Genomic DNA, 16,149 nt, shown 5'->3' with positions numbered 1-16,149 from the left:
TTGACATTGGTTAATAACTGAACATGCATTTATGGCAACTCAATTATGGCATTCAATGCAACGTACGGTAAACGTGGCTTAAACGTGATTAAACATGGCCGCGCCCATGACTATACGATCGATGTTCGATTCCCACAATAAATATGATTATAAAGTAAGTCATGAACAGGGTTTTTTCTAGAAAAATTTAGTATGAGGGCGCTCACCATGGCGAGGGAGCGAAGCGGGGGGGATGGTGCCGGTTGTCCGTCCCCCCCCCGCCGTGCAAAGCCTTTGAAAAATGCTCCAATGGGACATTCTGAGGCTATCTGAGAGGGAAATTGTAACAAATTGTCTGTCAACATTGAAAAAGAAAGAAGTAATCTTCTTCTGCCCCGGACAGTCTTTGGCTTTCTTCGGCTTCGTGCCGCGGGATGACATCTTTAAATGCCCAAGTGTCAACAAAAACAACTCGCAAACTACTTCTGTCAAAAACTCTAGCGCCGGTGGGTGAAAGGTCATTCAGTCTCGAGAACTCTCGCTCTACAAGTCAGCTGACCTTGTATGTAACCCATGTCAAATCTCGCGAGAGCAGCCGCGACAAGTAAACAACATGGCGCCTCAGTCTGGAAAACGCCAATTCGGATTGTTTTTGCACCGTCTGGCGGTGTATCTACTATGATTGGAATATTTTTGGAGCAATTATAACGTATTTGATGATCAGACACATTGTCACGTGGTGTTGCTGGGATGTTTTCACGGAGTCTGTAAGGGGGCGCACGCCGAGAGTAAGAGGGCGCAGCGCCCCTGTTCCCCCATTTAGACGAAAGCCTGATGAAACATTTGGCAACATTTCGGCCATAAATCGTAGTTTTTGGACAAGAATTCGTAGTCTGTATTTTGTTTTGAAAAATCGTAGGAACTACGGACAAATCGTAGGAGTAAACAGGTCTGCCGTATGTAATCAACTCTCCTCACGCGTAGCGAGTCTACCCCTGTAGCGTTCAGACGTCCCATTTTATATCGGTGCTGCCCCGCAAACTAGCATTTACTCCGGAGTAAATTTATTAAACCACCTCCCGAGCAGGGTTAGATTTGCACCGGTTTAAGCAGCTTTCAGGGGCTACACCGGTATAACTTTGTACCGTGTGAACGCTCTACCGGGGCAGCCCCGGTGCTACACCGGAGTAAAAGTTGCCGTGTGAACACCCCTAGAGAGTCGAAATTTTAATCTTCAGATGATACGAAGCCTTTTCTGTTGTACCACTTGAACTGTATTACTTTTATAAGCAACAATTTGTATTTCTTTTCCATAATTTAAAAAAAAAAAGTTTTTGGTAGATTTATCTTTTTTTTAAACTGTTCCAGTAAAGAGTTAAATGGACACACCCATTATACAACACTCCAGAGGAAAAAATATTCAAAATTCCATTTTGTTATGAATTTGTTATGGTTATGGTTGCACACATATCCATGATCATGTGGATGTTCCCTTGTGTGAGGTACAAGCTGTAGGCCAGCTGTGTGCATTATACTCTGTCCGAGACGCTCTGGTTTGTCTCGAGATTTTGGCATTAGAAGAAGATAGGGTCCATTTCTCTTGGCTGTCCAGAGTCTGGAGAAAGTTTTTGAATCTTAGGGCCACTTTTTAACTGTTTGTGTATGACTAAGGAAATCGGTACATCTTTCCAGAGAAGATAATTTTTTAACGACTGAGCATGAAGTACCAACGCACCAGAAAGATCTCAAACTGGTATGTCGCAGATGAAAAGTCAAGTTGTCTGTCGTGTTTCAGTCTTCACGTTCCTTGCTATTAAGTGCTTTATTATTTATTATAGGGTTTACTGATTACCATAACAGAGTCGTCTGTCCAAGTTATTCCTCGTATGAGCTATAGCACTGAAAGTAGACCGGACATGGTTCTTGTGCTTGCACAATTCCCATTCCTCCTCGAAAGCGACCTTAGTGCTAATAAATAAATAAATTTCCCACTAAAGGAACAGATGTTTTATCTCAGAGGGACTTCATGCACTCTGACTCACTTAATGTGTCTATTTAATAGAAAATGCTGATTTTTTTTAAACAATAAAAGGTTGTACTCCAGATTCGGTGAAGTTATACACAGAGGTAAAAGATAAGCCACAGACATCGTGAAGTACTCCCACTGTTCAGTCCAGTTTGGCTGCATAATTATCATTGTACCATTATCATCAGGGATGTACTTGTCTAGTTATGACAAAATGATCCATTCCTTTCACTCTGACTGACTTTTTGACACATTAAATTAAGCTTTTAAAGCTAGACGGCTTTTCGATTTCATAAAATCGGTGAAATTTAGTTCCCTCTGAAATGTGGTCATTGTGATACATGTTTATTTCTGTAATATCTCACAAAATATCAGGCCGTTCTGTGGCTGAGAAATTATTTCATTTGAGGGGATTAAAGCAAATAATGTGCATGAAATCGCTCGCTTCACGCAGACAAGCAGACAGAGGAAGTCCGTGTGTGTGTGTGCGCATGCGCAGGTTTACCTTTGAGCGTGCACTGACGGTTCCATCATTCCGTCGCTAAACGAACAGCTGATCACACCGAGGTACTCGCTGAGCGCCAATATTTATAAGTTTGGTCCTACATTTCCTTTCCTTCATATATAACATAACGTCTTTTCTTCTCGCTTTCCGTTACTGTCAGTCTTTCATGTTTCATTCGCACACTCACGTCCTCCATTTTTCTCTCCTGTTTCAAATTTGTATCCCACAATGCCTTGCGTGAACAGGGAAAGCCCACCACGGGATGCATGACGTAGTATCTTGTATTGTGCCATGGTGAAGCAGGAAAAAATAGCGGAGAATTTAGGGCCACATGGCCCTAAATTTATTAATTGTTCTATTTAAAAAAAAAAAAACCTAATAAAATCGGAAGTTTGTGATTCGAATTCAGTAGCTTTCGGTTCACTAAACAAAAATAATTGGGTGTCGGGGAAAATTCTTTTTATGACCTACACTTGAAAAATCTGAAAGGCGGTCTAGCTTTAAGCTACCAGACACCAGACTGTCACTGCCGCTGCCATTTCATCACTCGGTGAAAACAAAAGGACTAAAAAAGTAGCTCTTTTGTTTCCTTCCTGTGTCTCGTTGAATAGAATGGCAAACCAAAGTAAAGCCATCTATATCACAAATGGTCAAATAATTATGCTCAACTACACACTGGTACCATGAACCACAAATGCTAAAGGCAGGATGAACAAAAACAACCGCTCCCACCTTCCTCGGCTTGCCATTGTTGTGCATGACGGCCCATTCAGAATACCCTTTTATTGACTGGTGCTTTCGGGAGGAGGGGGAATCCGGTGTTCTCTTGGAATGTTTGTAATGAAATTCGCACATACACTTAAGATTTTTTTTTTCCCTTTCTGTCTTGGCTTTCTTACTAATCCAATCTGAAACTCATCCTCTCCGAGACCGATCCAGAGAAAGCATCAGACAAATCTACCTCATCACTCAATCCCCCTGCCTCCTTGGATTATAAGATAGAAATACGTGCAAGACACGTTCCAAGGTTGCTTCTTTTGATCCCATGCATTCCATTAGAAAACAGCACCTCAAGCAAAATCACGTTCACTTAAGTGATTTGTGCACGATCACATGGCAACGGCTGTAAACAACCAAGCCCTACTACCTGCAAGAGCAGTCTTACCTTGCAGCTGCTTAAAACGCCCCTCGAGCTGGTTATAGTTGAAGGGCATCTGAGATGAATAGCCAGATCCATGATAGAGATCCTCAGCCCCTCCGGACCCCCAGTCCGTCTCCATGTTTCCTTACTCAATCCGGATCCAGATCTCCCAAACTCCTTAGAAACCACGGAAAAGCAAGAGTGCCAAAAATGGAGGGAAGCAAGAAAGCAAATTAAAGATTCACCCGGATTTCTTTCCTCCTTCCAAATCAGGTTTGTTCCTTTCACCAGAAGTTAACAAAAAAGAAATCCAGCAGACTCGGGGACTGATCCGTGAAGGATTTATTCCAGTCTAGTACTTGAGAAATAGTCAACACAGCAGGATCTGTTCCAGAGAGGAGAAGGAGAAGGAGAAGGAGGTGGAGGAGAAGGAGGAGGAGGGAAGCATGCGTCTCCTCTGATTGTTCTCGTTCTGTCTTCCCTCCCTGGCCATTCAAAAGTGGCCTCTCCCCCCACGGCTCAGCACGCACACACCCACCACTGATCCCTTACTCAGCTCTTCATCAGTCAAGCCTCTCTCAGAGGAAAAGTGGCCTGCAAAGTGAGGACTACAAAATCATTTCAGCATGAGAGAGGACTTGCAGCGAAGCAGGCCAATGAAAGGGCTTCCCTCCAGCACAGCGCACCTTTGTCGGGCCAGACAAGGAGGAGGTCCTGGGTGGGAGGAGTACCCGGGGTTGTAATTTCACCAGACGCCCTGCCCTTGCCTGTGTGTTTAGCAGTGATGTCACCACCCTCATTACCATAAAGGCAGGCAGGAGGTGGAGCAAATGAGACGAAGGAGCAGGAGGAGGAACGTACCAAGCCTCCAGTGAAGAGAAGGGGTAGAAACGGAACAGGATGACATCCAGTTTCCCTGCATTGTTGTTTTGGAAGCTTGATGGATGGAAATCTGTTGCCGCAAAAAATACTAAACGCCCTTTTCAGGATTGCAGAGCAACCAACGTCCTGTAGAAAAGCTCATTTGCAAACATCCTGCTTGAGCAGTCACCCGTCACTACCCCCACCTTTCCTGTCGCATTTCCGTTTGCACACATGCAAAGAGAAAGGCTCCACCTCTGCATAAATGTGTGTGGACTTTCAAGCGAGACCTTCGAGTAAGTACAGTAAATATGTAGCACACTTCCTCTGACAGGACTTGCTCTTGTCTCTTGGGCCTTCGATCTGGGGGCTACTCCGAGGCTTGGCTGCTCTCGCTAGAGTATATCACAGAGGAAGAATTTCCTTATGATTAACGAGTCGATGATAAATGTCTCCATAAGCATCCTGTCTGCTCTCTGTCCCCTAATGGGACAGGACTTGGATCTTGACATAGAGCAGAATCGGTTCTTTTTATGCACGAGCTTAGCGGATGGGGAACTCGATCATGGAAAAAAAAAGGGGGGGCTGAGATTTATTTTATAGAATTTAGCTGGCCTTCTTTGAACATTTAACAGGAATAGAACATGAAACATTGTTAAGACTCCTATCAATCTTTTCATAAGAGTTATACTCCTGAGCAGGTCTCATCCTTTCATTTTTTATAAGGATTCCTCATGATATAGAGGACGAGCAGCAGGAATAACGTGGTGCAAAAACTGCCCCCTGCTGAGCATATCGAGTTTTTCCCATAACACAATATGCGGTATAGTTTATAGACCATGGGATTTCAGCCGTGAGATCTGGCCTGACTCATTGGCTTTGAGAGGAATATTATAGAGAAATACTTGCGGTTGTGTCAGCGGGCAGTCACAAGGAACCCACATGCTCTCCACGCCCCTGCAGGCATCACTGATCTTTTTTGACCTCCTTCTGCCCTTCTGTTTTCTGTTGCATCTGACTATTAACTGTGGAATGATTTCTCATAGGGCTTTGAGAAGTAACAGCCCGAGATGTGTTTTTATGCTCTCCTTTCGCTTAGAGTAGAGAAGGGAGGGGACGTTTCCTGGAACATGAGTTAGTCAGTCACTCAGTGCAGCTGTTTACTTCATTTAAAAAGGCCAATTTGCTCTTGAAGGCAGTTCTCATTAAAAATAGCAAGTACTGTTTATACTGATTTCTTTTGCGAAGCTTGACAGTTGAAGAAAGTTTGACGGCGTTGCGTCATTCTATAGAGTTCATAGAAGGCTTTCAAGAACTCGGAAGTGGGAAGTCAGAATTCAGAGTTATGACATATTTTTTCAATTCAATTTGATTCTCTTGTACTCCTATGGTACTTTTAACAACGGACATTGTCACAAAGCAGCTTTATAGAAGTTTATAAATTCCAGTTATATATAGTGGATATGGCACGGTGGCACAGTTACAGCATCTCATCTCATCTCATTATCTCTAGCCGCTTTATCCTGTTCTACAGGGTCGCAGGCAAGCTGGAGCCTATCCCAGCTGACTACGGGCGAAAGGCGGGGTACACCCTGGACAAGTCGCCAGGTCATCACAGGGCTGACACATATGCCGCTTTTCCACTACCAACGCGGCTGAGTTGGGCTGAGCCGTGCCGTGCTGAGTTGGGCTGAGTCGAGCTGAGCGGGGCTGTTGGAGTTGCATTTCGACTACAACCATGCTGAACCGTGCTGGCTGGAAGTGGGTGGACACATTGGGTGGAGTTAGCGAAAGTGGGTGGATGTCACGTGATGTCGTTAGGCGGTGCAAACAGTGACATCAGTGACCTTTTAAGCGGTAGTCTCACGACCCAGATAGTAAACAATAAACATGGAGTCAGTGTTGCTGGTCTTGGTGCTGTGGCTTGTTGTCACCGACAACGCCAACAGATACTGGCAAGAGCGTATAGATGAGGCGAGGCGCATAAGGCTTCAGAAATTCTTGTAATTCGTAATTATTCTTCTTCCGGGTTTACGGTGTTTACAGATCCCAGCGTGCTCGCAGGGTGTGTGTGGGCATGTGAGGACACTCCTCCTCACCAATCAGTGCACAGGGGAGTGTCTCCTCACGCCCCTAGCCCCACTCGGCTCGGTTTGGCTCGCTTCAGCCCCACTCCAAAACCGTGCGAGTTTTGGGTGCTAAGCAGGGCTGAAGCGAGCTGAGTCGTGCTGCTCTGAGGTAGTCGAAACGCGAGCCGTGTCGAGCTGAAGTGAGATGAAGCGAGCTGAAGTGAGCTGAAAAAGGGTAGTGGAAAAGGGCCATTTGACACAGACAACCATTCACACTCACATTCACACCTACGGTCAATTGAGCCCATGTTTACATTAGACCGTATCAGCGGATCATCAGATTAACGTTTTTAAAACGATTAGTGTGCACACAGCAACACCAATACATGATTTGCGTGCACATAGCAACGCCAATACACGGATACGCTCGGCTCCGCAGGCATCCTGCGCTCCAAATCACTCCGCCCTGAACAGCGAGTGCCCTCTAGAGGGTGCGCACTCCGGCCCTGCGCAGCTCACAGAGCGCGCGAGTGAAGTGCACAAGCCACGATTCGGGACTGAGCCGCTGTGTGTGTGATCCCAGCGCATATCACTTACCACTTGCAAGTGGAAGGATGGCAAGCCTAAAGACAATCATAACTACACAATGGGCAGTATTTGCATCAGTATTTGCAGTATTTTCATACTTTTATACTCTTTAATGAAAGGTGATACAAGGCGGAAGTCCGCGCCGTTTTTCAGCAGTCGCGTCACATGACCAACGCCAGCGAATCAGGAAGGTGGATGTCACAGTGACGTTGTCCAATGAGACGCCAGCTAGAGCTCAGCACAGCGTATCCGCGTATTCTCAATGTTTACACAGCACCGGAGCTGACACGATCTGGATTGAATACGTGGACGCTGGCGGATTCCCGTTTCCCGGCGTTTCCAGGCGGTTTAATGTAAACGGACAGTGCATCCGCGAAGAAAACGAGACAGATACGGTCTAATGTAAACGTAGCCTTAGAGTCACCAGTTAACCTAACCTGCATGTCTTTGGACTGTGGGGGAAACCGGAGCACCCGGAGGAAACCCACGCAGACACGGGGAGAACATGCAAACTCCGCACAGAAAGGCCCTCGCTGGCCACGGGGCTCGAACCCGGACCTTCTTGCTGTGAGGCGACAGCGCTAACCACTACACCACCGTGCCGCCCCCACTCAGATATTTAGGCAATGTATTTCATATGAAAAATGCAGTTTTTTAACATGAGAAGATAAATTTCATATCTTCAAGCCAGCTTGTGATTTTCTTTTTATTATATTAGACACATTCACAAACAAAAAGTACACAAATTTATCAAAACAATTCATTGATTTCCTCCTGAGTGGCATATAGAGGTTTATGTCACAGTTTTGGTTCTCCATGTCCCGGATGGAACTCATTTAAAAAATATGAACGGTGTATTTCCCAGTAAAACACTCGTGTCCGTATTTTATATGTATAGATTCCATCCACATTCACTGGATATGAGCAATCGGGCACTCTGATTGGCTACTCTACTACTAAAATATCAGCTCATATACCGTGAATAGAGAAAAACAAAAATGGTGGCTTTGTTATCAAGTATTTAAAAGAAACCAAAATAGCTAAAATAATATCGGTGGTTCCCCCCCAATATCTCCTGTTCCACACTCCAGCCCAGTCGGTGGTGGTAATGCACCTTTAAGTTGGTTTGCCAACCACCAAAAAACCCTAAAGAAGAAGAACAAAATGGCAGAACGTGTTGCTGAACCAACCGAGGATGAAATAAAAACTCTACTCGAAAACAAAACCCCAAAAAATACAACAAAAAAAAGCAACAAAATATGGAATAAAAGTATTTGATGGTAAGAATGCATCTTTTTTTTCAAGAATTATTATAATTATCGCATTTTTCACAAATTATTCCTGTCATTTCGACGGTTTGTTTACATTCCAAGCGGAAATTATTTTGTCGTACGTTTTGTGCAAAATTTTTATTTATCAAATTTGCAAAAAAAAATTTCCGTTTCTCAAAATCCAGTGAATGTGGATAGAATAAAACAGTTATTCCATTCAATCTCATCGTACATGGATTATAGCCGACTCAGTGCTACGCGCCTCGTCGGCTATCAGCTCATGTACGACTCGATTTTGTGGAATAACTTATATGTGTTATATTTTTTGACCTCCGCATGTTTGAGTTACACAATGGAGAAAAGAAATTGCCTCCATGAACGCTTGCTTGGACAGTTTGCTCTGTCCAAGTTGCAAAAATCCACAAACTATCCAGCTAACATTATCGATATCAGTAATAACTTTAAAGTTTAACATTTTACACAGTAAAACCATTTGTAGTCGTTGATATAGTGAAGTTTTCTGTGAGTTGAGGTTTATTTAATATTTATGACCGGAGTCTCCTGTACCAGTGCTTTGTAATACTTTTACCCTGTCCACACTAGGGATTTTGTACCGATACGAAACTACTTTCGTACCGCAACACCTGTCCACACTAGCAACTATACCGGTACTGTAGCGGTATAACTGTATCGGTACGAAACCCACAAATGTATGGGTTTCGTACCGGTACAATATCGGTACTGTAGCGCTTCGCTGTAGTGTGGACAGATGAAGCGGCTCTGTATCGATACAAATATAATGCGCAAAGTCACACACCTCAATCGATGTCTTCGCTGAATAAAATAGTGAAGAACGGAGATTCGTTTTCTTTGTTTCTTTCTCAACTGCCTCGCGTGTTTTATACGATTCGACTGAATAAATGACCACCAGAAATACAGACTGTACATTGACAACAAAAAGCGCGCACATGTTGTTTCATCCGCCATATATTCTCGGAAGGAAGTTACTCGGTAACCACGGAAACATTTCGCGCACGCGCATTTCAACTACCGTGAAAGAAAACCGCAAACATTTCTTGTTAGTATGGACAGATGCACTAAACTGTACCGGTATACTTTGTATCGATACAGTTATACCACTTTCGTACCGGTATAAGTGTGAACACAGCATTTGTGGTAAAGTTTTCTGATAAAGGTACAAGGATACAAGGTTTGTGTTTTGTCGTATATCAATAACATGAGACCGACTTTTAGAACTTCAGGGTTGAGAAGACCCTCCCAACTTTCCAACTAGGAATTCTAAGCCGAGAGTAGGGCTGTGTCGATAGACGATGCCATCGTCCATCGACGATGGTGGTCATCCATCACGATGGAGAGCCACCATCGTGATACCACGCCCCCTCCTGTCATAAACATGCATATATGGTATCATCTGGGCCTATTTAACCTAAAAAGTTAGTTTTTTGTTAGTTTAATTAGTTAGTTTTGTTTAATATATAAATATATTATATAACATATAATTATATATAAATACATAATTATATAAATCATTATAAAGTAATATCCTATTACCGCTTGTTCACGTAGGCTATGGTGCAGGGACGTGCTAGTGAACATAACATGTGGTTACACAAATACAGTATGCTACTAATAATAAATTTTGACTTCATTTTTTAGCCTACACTATACTTTTAATGTAAAATTTGTCATGTTGTTCAAACAAATAGCCACTATTAACGACTTCAGTCGGGAAATATTGCACCTTATCAAACGGCAGTGAAGCGCAGACTTCGGCAGAAGTCTCATCTCATCTCATTATCTCTAGCCGCTTTATCCTTCTACAGGGTCGCAGGCAAGCTGGAGCCTATCCCAGCTGACTATGGGCGAAAGGCGGGGTACACCCTGGACAAGTCACCAGGACATCACAGGGCTGACACATAGACACAGACAACCATTCACACTCACATTCACACCTACGGTCAATTTAGAGTCACCAGTTAACCTAACCTGCATGTCTTTGGACTGTGGGGGAAACCGGAGCACCCGGAGGAAACCCACGCGGACACGGGGAGAACATGCAAACTCCACACAGAAAGGCCCTCGCCGGCCCCGGGGCTCGAACCCAGGACCTTCTTGCTGTGAGGCGACAGCGCTAACCACTACACCACCGTGCCGCCTCGGCAGAAGTCAAATAACTTTAATCTGGTAAATAGGCCTACTTTCAGACACAAAATGGTCCACTCTAAGCCATAATGTCAAACCAAATGGAAGAATGAAGGTGATTCTGATAAATGTAAAGACAGTTAAAAAAAAAAACAATATTAAATCATGATTTTAAAAGCCGGTGCAATAATTCAAACACTAATAAATTGGAAAAATTAGCGCGTTCAAGTGCGCACTAAAGGCCGAAACGCATCTTCAATTGATATGGTGTAAATAAACAATGAGTAATAGCTTAAGTGTAGTTTCTTCTCATAGTTTGAATACTAGTCTTTCATTGTTAGAGCAGATTAATATCTTGCCGTGATCAGTGAGTGCTCGGGGAGGTTCATTTCCACCTGCGCTTTGCGCAGCTCATTTCTCCGAAGCCAGCTGTGCGCAAACGCAGTGTTGACTGCTCGGCAAACTCCAAACGCTCGGTCTGTACTGGCCCTCTGTTGCGCAAGCGAGATTATGGCCAGGTTCAAATTGTGCCCAAAACAACTTAACCATGGCCATTTCAATTGCCTGATGGCTGCGACAATATTTGCCCCGTTGTCCGTTGTTATACAGGCGATCTTTTTCTCCTCTATTTTCCATTCGACAAGTGTCTCGCGCAATGCATCTTCTAAATTGTCCGCTGAATGTGTCTCTGGCATGAAACTCGTCTGCAGGCATTTGGACTGCATTGCCCACTCTCGGTCCACATAATGTACGGTAGCTGACATGTAGGGCATCATGTTGCAGCTGGACCACATATCCGTTATCAAGACCAAATATTCCACATCACCTAGCGCTTTTTTTTCTTTACGTGCCAAAGCCTCGGATGAGTATCTAATACTTTTAATAATAATAATAATAATAATAATAATAATAATAATAATAATATATTTAATAACGTGGTATTAAAATCCCCCCCGCCCACGATATGATCGTCCATCACGATGTTTGCAGTGTAAACATCGTCGATGCCAATTAAGGGGACATCGCACAGCCCTAGCCGAGAGGGCGTTTTCTTCAGTTTTTCCAAGATGGAGGTCAGAAATTCAGAATTGCAACCTTTAGCTGAACGCAGCTTATGCCTTGTACTGAGATATCAGCACTTGAACAACACAATGGCCTAGACCTAAATCTAATATTGCATTCAATAGCACTAGAAACAAGAAGAATAACATCTGTATTCGATTCTGATTCTCCAGCACAAGATACAGTACATCTGTGTTTTGAGAGATTGTTTGGTTCTGAACTGAGACAACAGGCCCTTCAGGACACATATCTCATGCTTAACATTTCACACGATGTTGCAATGTGATCTTGAAGCGAACAGGCTCATGAAACTGCACAAGTCCAACGAGAGCAACTCATGCCAATAGTACATCACTAACAGTCACATTTTATTGGCTGTGAGCTCATCATACAGTATTTACTGATTTCAGCAGAGCGAATGAATCTGAGGTGTCTGGACAGGAAAGGTGAAGGGTAAGAGAGTTCACGGGTGCACAAACATGACATTGTGCGAGAGGCATGCTGTAACCGTGGAGTGATTTTTACTAGCATCTGGGCGACAAATGCAGGGAAGGAAGCCATGAGGAAGGAAAGAAAAATTCATGGGTGTTTCCTCTGTAAGTAGCCATTAGGAAGGAAGACAAGCTCCAAAGGCTTGAACTGGTGTAAAGCATGTGCAAGATTTATCAGCTTTGCCTCTTTAGACACATTTATTTCAAAATGGTTGGTTAAAGAATGACCCTTGGTGAAACACATTACATTTATCATTTCAACGTGAAGCACTGCTATGGTTTGAGCGGTTGACTTCATGTAAATATCAAAAGGTATTTCCTTATCTGAGGCATTTCTAAATGTTATGTTCAGAGGAGCAAAGCTAATAAATCGAACTCGTGCTCATGTTTGGAGACTTTTCCTTGGAGGAACTGTTTCACATTTTTCCTCTCCATAATCCAACTGTCTGTTTCAGTTCAACCTGGCAACCGTTAATTGAGGCATGCTGAGGAAAAGTGGTGGTGGGGGCTGTATGTCATAGTATTGGCTCTTCTCATGGCAGGCCACATGGTCTACATTAGTGGGGTATGCCGAGTACTAGCAGGGGGGATTCCTGCCTTATCGACCTTCAGGGACTAAAAAGTGTGCTAGCGTTACATCGTACTTCCTGTCAGTTGCCCAGAGTCAACTCAGACATGTAAAGGTGAAGAACTGCAGTTAAGTGTTTTCAAGGAGCTATCATACAATTCGAGCAGCGCTTATAAAATATTAATGATGAGTAGGGATTAGACTAGAGGTGAGCATCAGGACTGGGATCCTGCAAGACCCAAGAAGAAAGCCACAGGCGTGGGCAGGTTTTGCTTTCATGCAGTGGGAAGCAATCAGATATCAAGCAGGAGAGGGTAAGATTGGTTGAAATTTCTGCAGAACTTGGTAGGATTGGTCAGACTTTCTGTAGGCAAGAGTGTGTTTGGACACAGGGGGTGAAAATTCCTTTGAGAGTAATGGAATTAGTCAGAATTCCTTTGACAGTGGGTAGGATTGGTCAAAATTTTTGCAAGAACCGGAAGGATTGGGGGGCGGCACGGTGGTTTAGTAGTGAGCACTGTCACCTCACAGCAAGAAGGTTCTGGGTTCACACCCAGTGGCTGACAGGGGTCTTTCTGTGTGGGTTTCCTCCGGGTGCTCCGGTTTCCCCCACAGTCCAAAGACATGCAGGTTAGGTTAACTGGTGACTCTAAATTGACCGTAGGTGTGAATGTGAGTGTGAATGGTTGTTTGTCTCTATGTGTCGGCCCTGCGATGACCTGGCGACTTGTCCAGGGTGTACCCTGCCTCTTGCCCATAGTCAGCTGGGATAGGCTCCAGCTTGCCTGCGACCCTGTAGGACAGGATAAGTGGTTATGGATAATGGATGGATGGAGGGATTGGTCAAAATTTCTGCCGAGTTGGGGGGGGGATTGATCAGAATCCCTTCTGGATAAGGGATTCAGAATTCATTGAAGGCTTAGTCAGAACTCTTTTAGAAGAGGGAGAATTGGTCAGAATTCTTTTGGGCTGTGTCAGACTGGTCAGAATTTCTTCAGTAGCAGGCAGAATTGGTCATACTTTCTTTGAGAATACACAAGATTAGTCATAAGTTATTTGGAAGCAGGTGGGATCGGTCAGTGTTCTTTGATGTGCATAATAAAGGAACATGAGGCCAATCACTGAAAGACCTCTTCTCAAGAATACTTGTCAGAATATGCATCTCGTCATTTTCTGAACCTGAGCTTTTGACAAACTGATGAATAAGTATTCCAGTACTTGAATTCTCAGGTGGTAAACTCAGAGCCAGTTTACACAGCCTGCTGTGTTTGTGTCGTTGACCAAATTTAACGGTCGTAAGCAATCTTTCATGACTTCTAAAATGGTTCAGAAGTTAAATGTGTTTCATAGAAGGTGCCTTCAGAAAACTCTAGGTATACACTGGACAGACCAAATCACCAATGAAGTAATTCTTAGCAGTGTTGTAGTCAAGTCACTAAACCTCGAGTCCGAATCCAGTCTTGAGTCCCCGGTGTTCAAGTCCAAGTCATTAAAGAAAATTTCGAGTTGAGTCCAAGAACAAGACTCCAACCGCACCATTTGACGGTGGCTGTTGCTGCCTTTATGTGAAACCATCTCTGCTATTGTGTTGGACTAATGTTACTGCTCGACTGCCCTGTTTTAGTTAACAGGCTACAGATAAAAAGCTTGTTCATCGCTCAGCAAGCCCCGCCCACTATCAACAGGGCAAATAACATAGACAGTTAACGCTAGCTAGTTCATCGTTCAGCAAGCAAGCCCCGCTATCAACAGAGCAATGAACATAGTGTGTCACTTCCTTCTCTGGGTGGAGTCTTACCAAATGACAATTGAAGTTCGAGGTTGTCCCTGCCGCCTCCTCGATAGTTCTTCTACATATGGAACACACAGCAGTGTATTTTTTCTCACTGCACGAGAAGTCTGTATAAGCAAAGCGGACAATCCTAGGGCCGTTCTCTCCAGGCATTTTAGCGCCATTAACGTTAGTTTGTTCCTGAACATGACGTATGAACAGGTGAATGTACATTCTCTTGCACGAAATTAGTATAAAAATTAATGTAGATATAAATATAAATATCTTATGCCAAATTATTATGGCATATTACAAAAAATAAAGAAAACATCCGAGTCCTCATCTCCAATTTATGAGTCCGAATGTAATTAATGCATGAGTCTGAGTCCAAGTCCGAGTCATCAGTGCTCAAGTCCAAGTCAAGTCACGAGTCCTTAAAATTAGGGCACGAGTCCTGGACTCGAGTACTACACTACAAGCCTGGTTCTTAGGCATGCAAACACAAGGGACTTGTATGACATTGTTATAGAACGGAGACTATGCTTTGCTGGCCATATCTTAAGACTCCCAGAGAGCAGACCATCGAAAACTGCACTTGTCTGGACTGCAAGAGGTGGAAAACGCCAGAGCGGACGTCCAAACAAAGACATGGAGAACGACCTTTAAAGAAGATCTCAACAGACATAACGTTCAGCGGAGGTCAGTAGAGTCTCTTTTAACCGACAGAGAAAAATGGAGAGAACTTGTGGCTCTTTGCCCATCCCAGGGCTTGAGGAGCTAGCTAGCTAACTAACTAACCAACCAACTAACTAACCTTCTTCTGTAAAGCTGGGCATACACTGTGCGATTTTTTCAATCGCGGTATTCAGCTGCTGCTCACACTGTACGAGTGAATCGCAGGGGTAAACAGCACGCAGCTTACGATTCCTGTTCTCACACTATACGATCCGATGCTCGGATGCGATGCTCAGGATTTCAAACAGGTTTGATTTTCATCCGATCGATCGGGAGGAGGTCGTGAGGTGTTAATCGCTTGTCGTTGCCCCATGTATACTACACGATCCGAGACGCATGATTGAGGTGGGGTTTACATTAGACCGTATCAGCGGATCATCAGATTAACGTTTTTAAAAACGATTAGTGTGCACACAGCAACGCCAATACACGGATACGCTAATCACATGACTAATTCGGCACGTAAGTTGAAATGTGTCAGTGCGGCTCATCGCTTCCTCCTCAGCGGCTGCGCTCCAAATCACTCCGCCCTGAACAGCGAGTGCCCTCTGGAGGGTGCGCACTCCGGCCCTGCGCAGCTCACACAGCGCGCGAGTGAAGTGCACGAGCAGTGATTCGGGACTGAGCCGCTGTGTGCAAGTCACTTACCACTTGCAAGTGGAAGGATGGCAAGCCTAAAGACAATCATAACTACACAATGGGCAGTATTTGCATCAGTATTTGCAGTATTTTCATACTTTTATACTCTTTAATGAAAGGTGATACAAGACGGAAGTCCGCGCCGTTTTTCAGCAGTCGCGTCACATGACCAACGCCAGCGAATCAGGAAGGTGGATGTCACAGTGACGTTGTCCAATGACGACGCCAGCTAGAGCTCAGCACAGCGTATCCGCGTATTCTCAATGTTTACACAGCACCG

At 44.1% G+C, this 16,149-nt stretch overlaps 1 protein-coding gene across 2 annotated transcripts in view; it reads right to left on the bottom strand.

The window, feature by feature from the left end:
* Nucleotides 1-16,149, bottom strand: part of sptbn1 (spectrin, beta, non-erythrocytic 1) — a 237,292-nt gene that overhangs the window by 131,270 nt on the left and 89,873 nt on the right. Inside the window, exon 1 of one of the 2 annotated variants that reach the window (XM_060940854.1) lies at nt 3,676-4,310. The exons of the other annotated variant lie outside the window; for it this stretch is intronic. Within the exon in view, the coding sequence (XP_060796837.1) occupies nt 3,676-3,790 (115 nt within the window). The 5' untranslated portion in view covers nt 3,791-4,310. Of the gene's footprint in view, nt 1-3,675; nt 4,311-16,149 lie in introns of those variants that run through there. 2 annotated transcript variants of the gene reach the window in all.

The sequence above is a fragment of the Neoarius graeffei genome, chromosome 15, assembly GCF_027579695.1.
Source record: "Neoarius graeffei isolate fNeoGra1 chromosome 15, fNeoGra1.pri, whole genome shotgun sequence".
In the NCBI taxonomy this organism is placed as follows: domain Eukaryota; kingdom Metazoa; phylum Chordata; class Actinopteri; order Siluriformes; family Ariidae; genus Neoarius; species Neoarius graeffei.
Note: the sequence above shows the minus strand (reverse complement) of the source record. Positions and strands in the feature narration are given on the sequence as shown.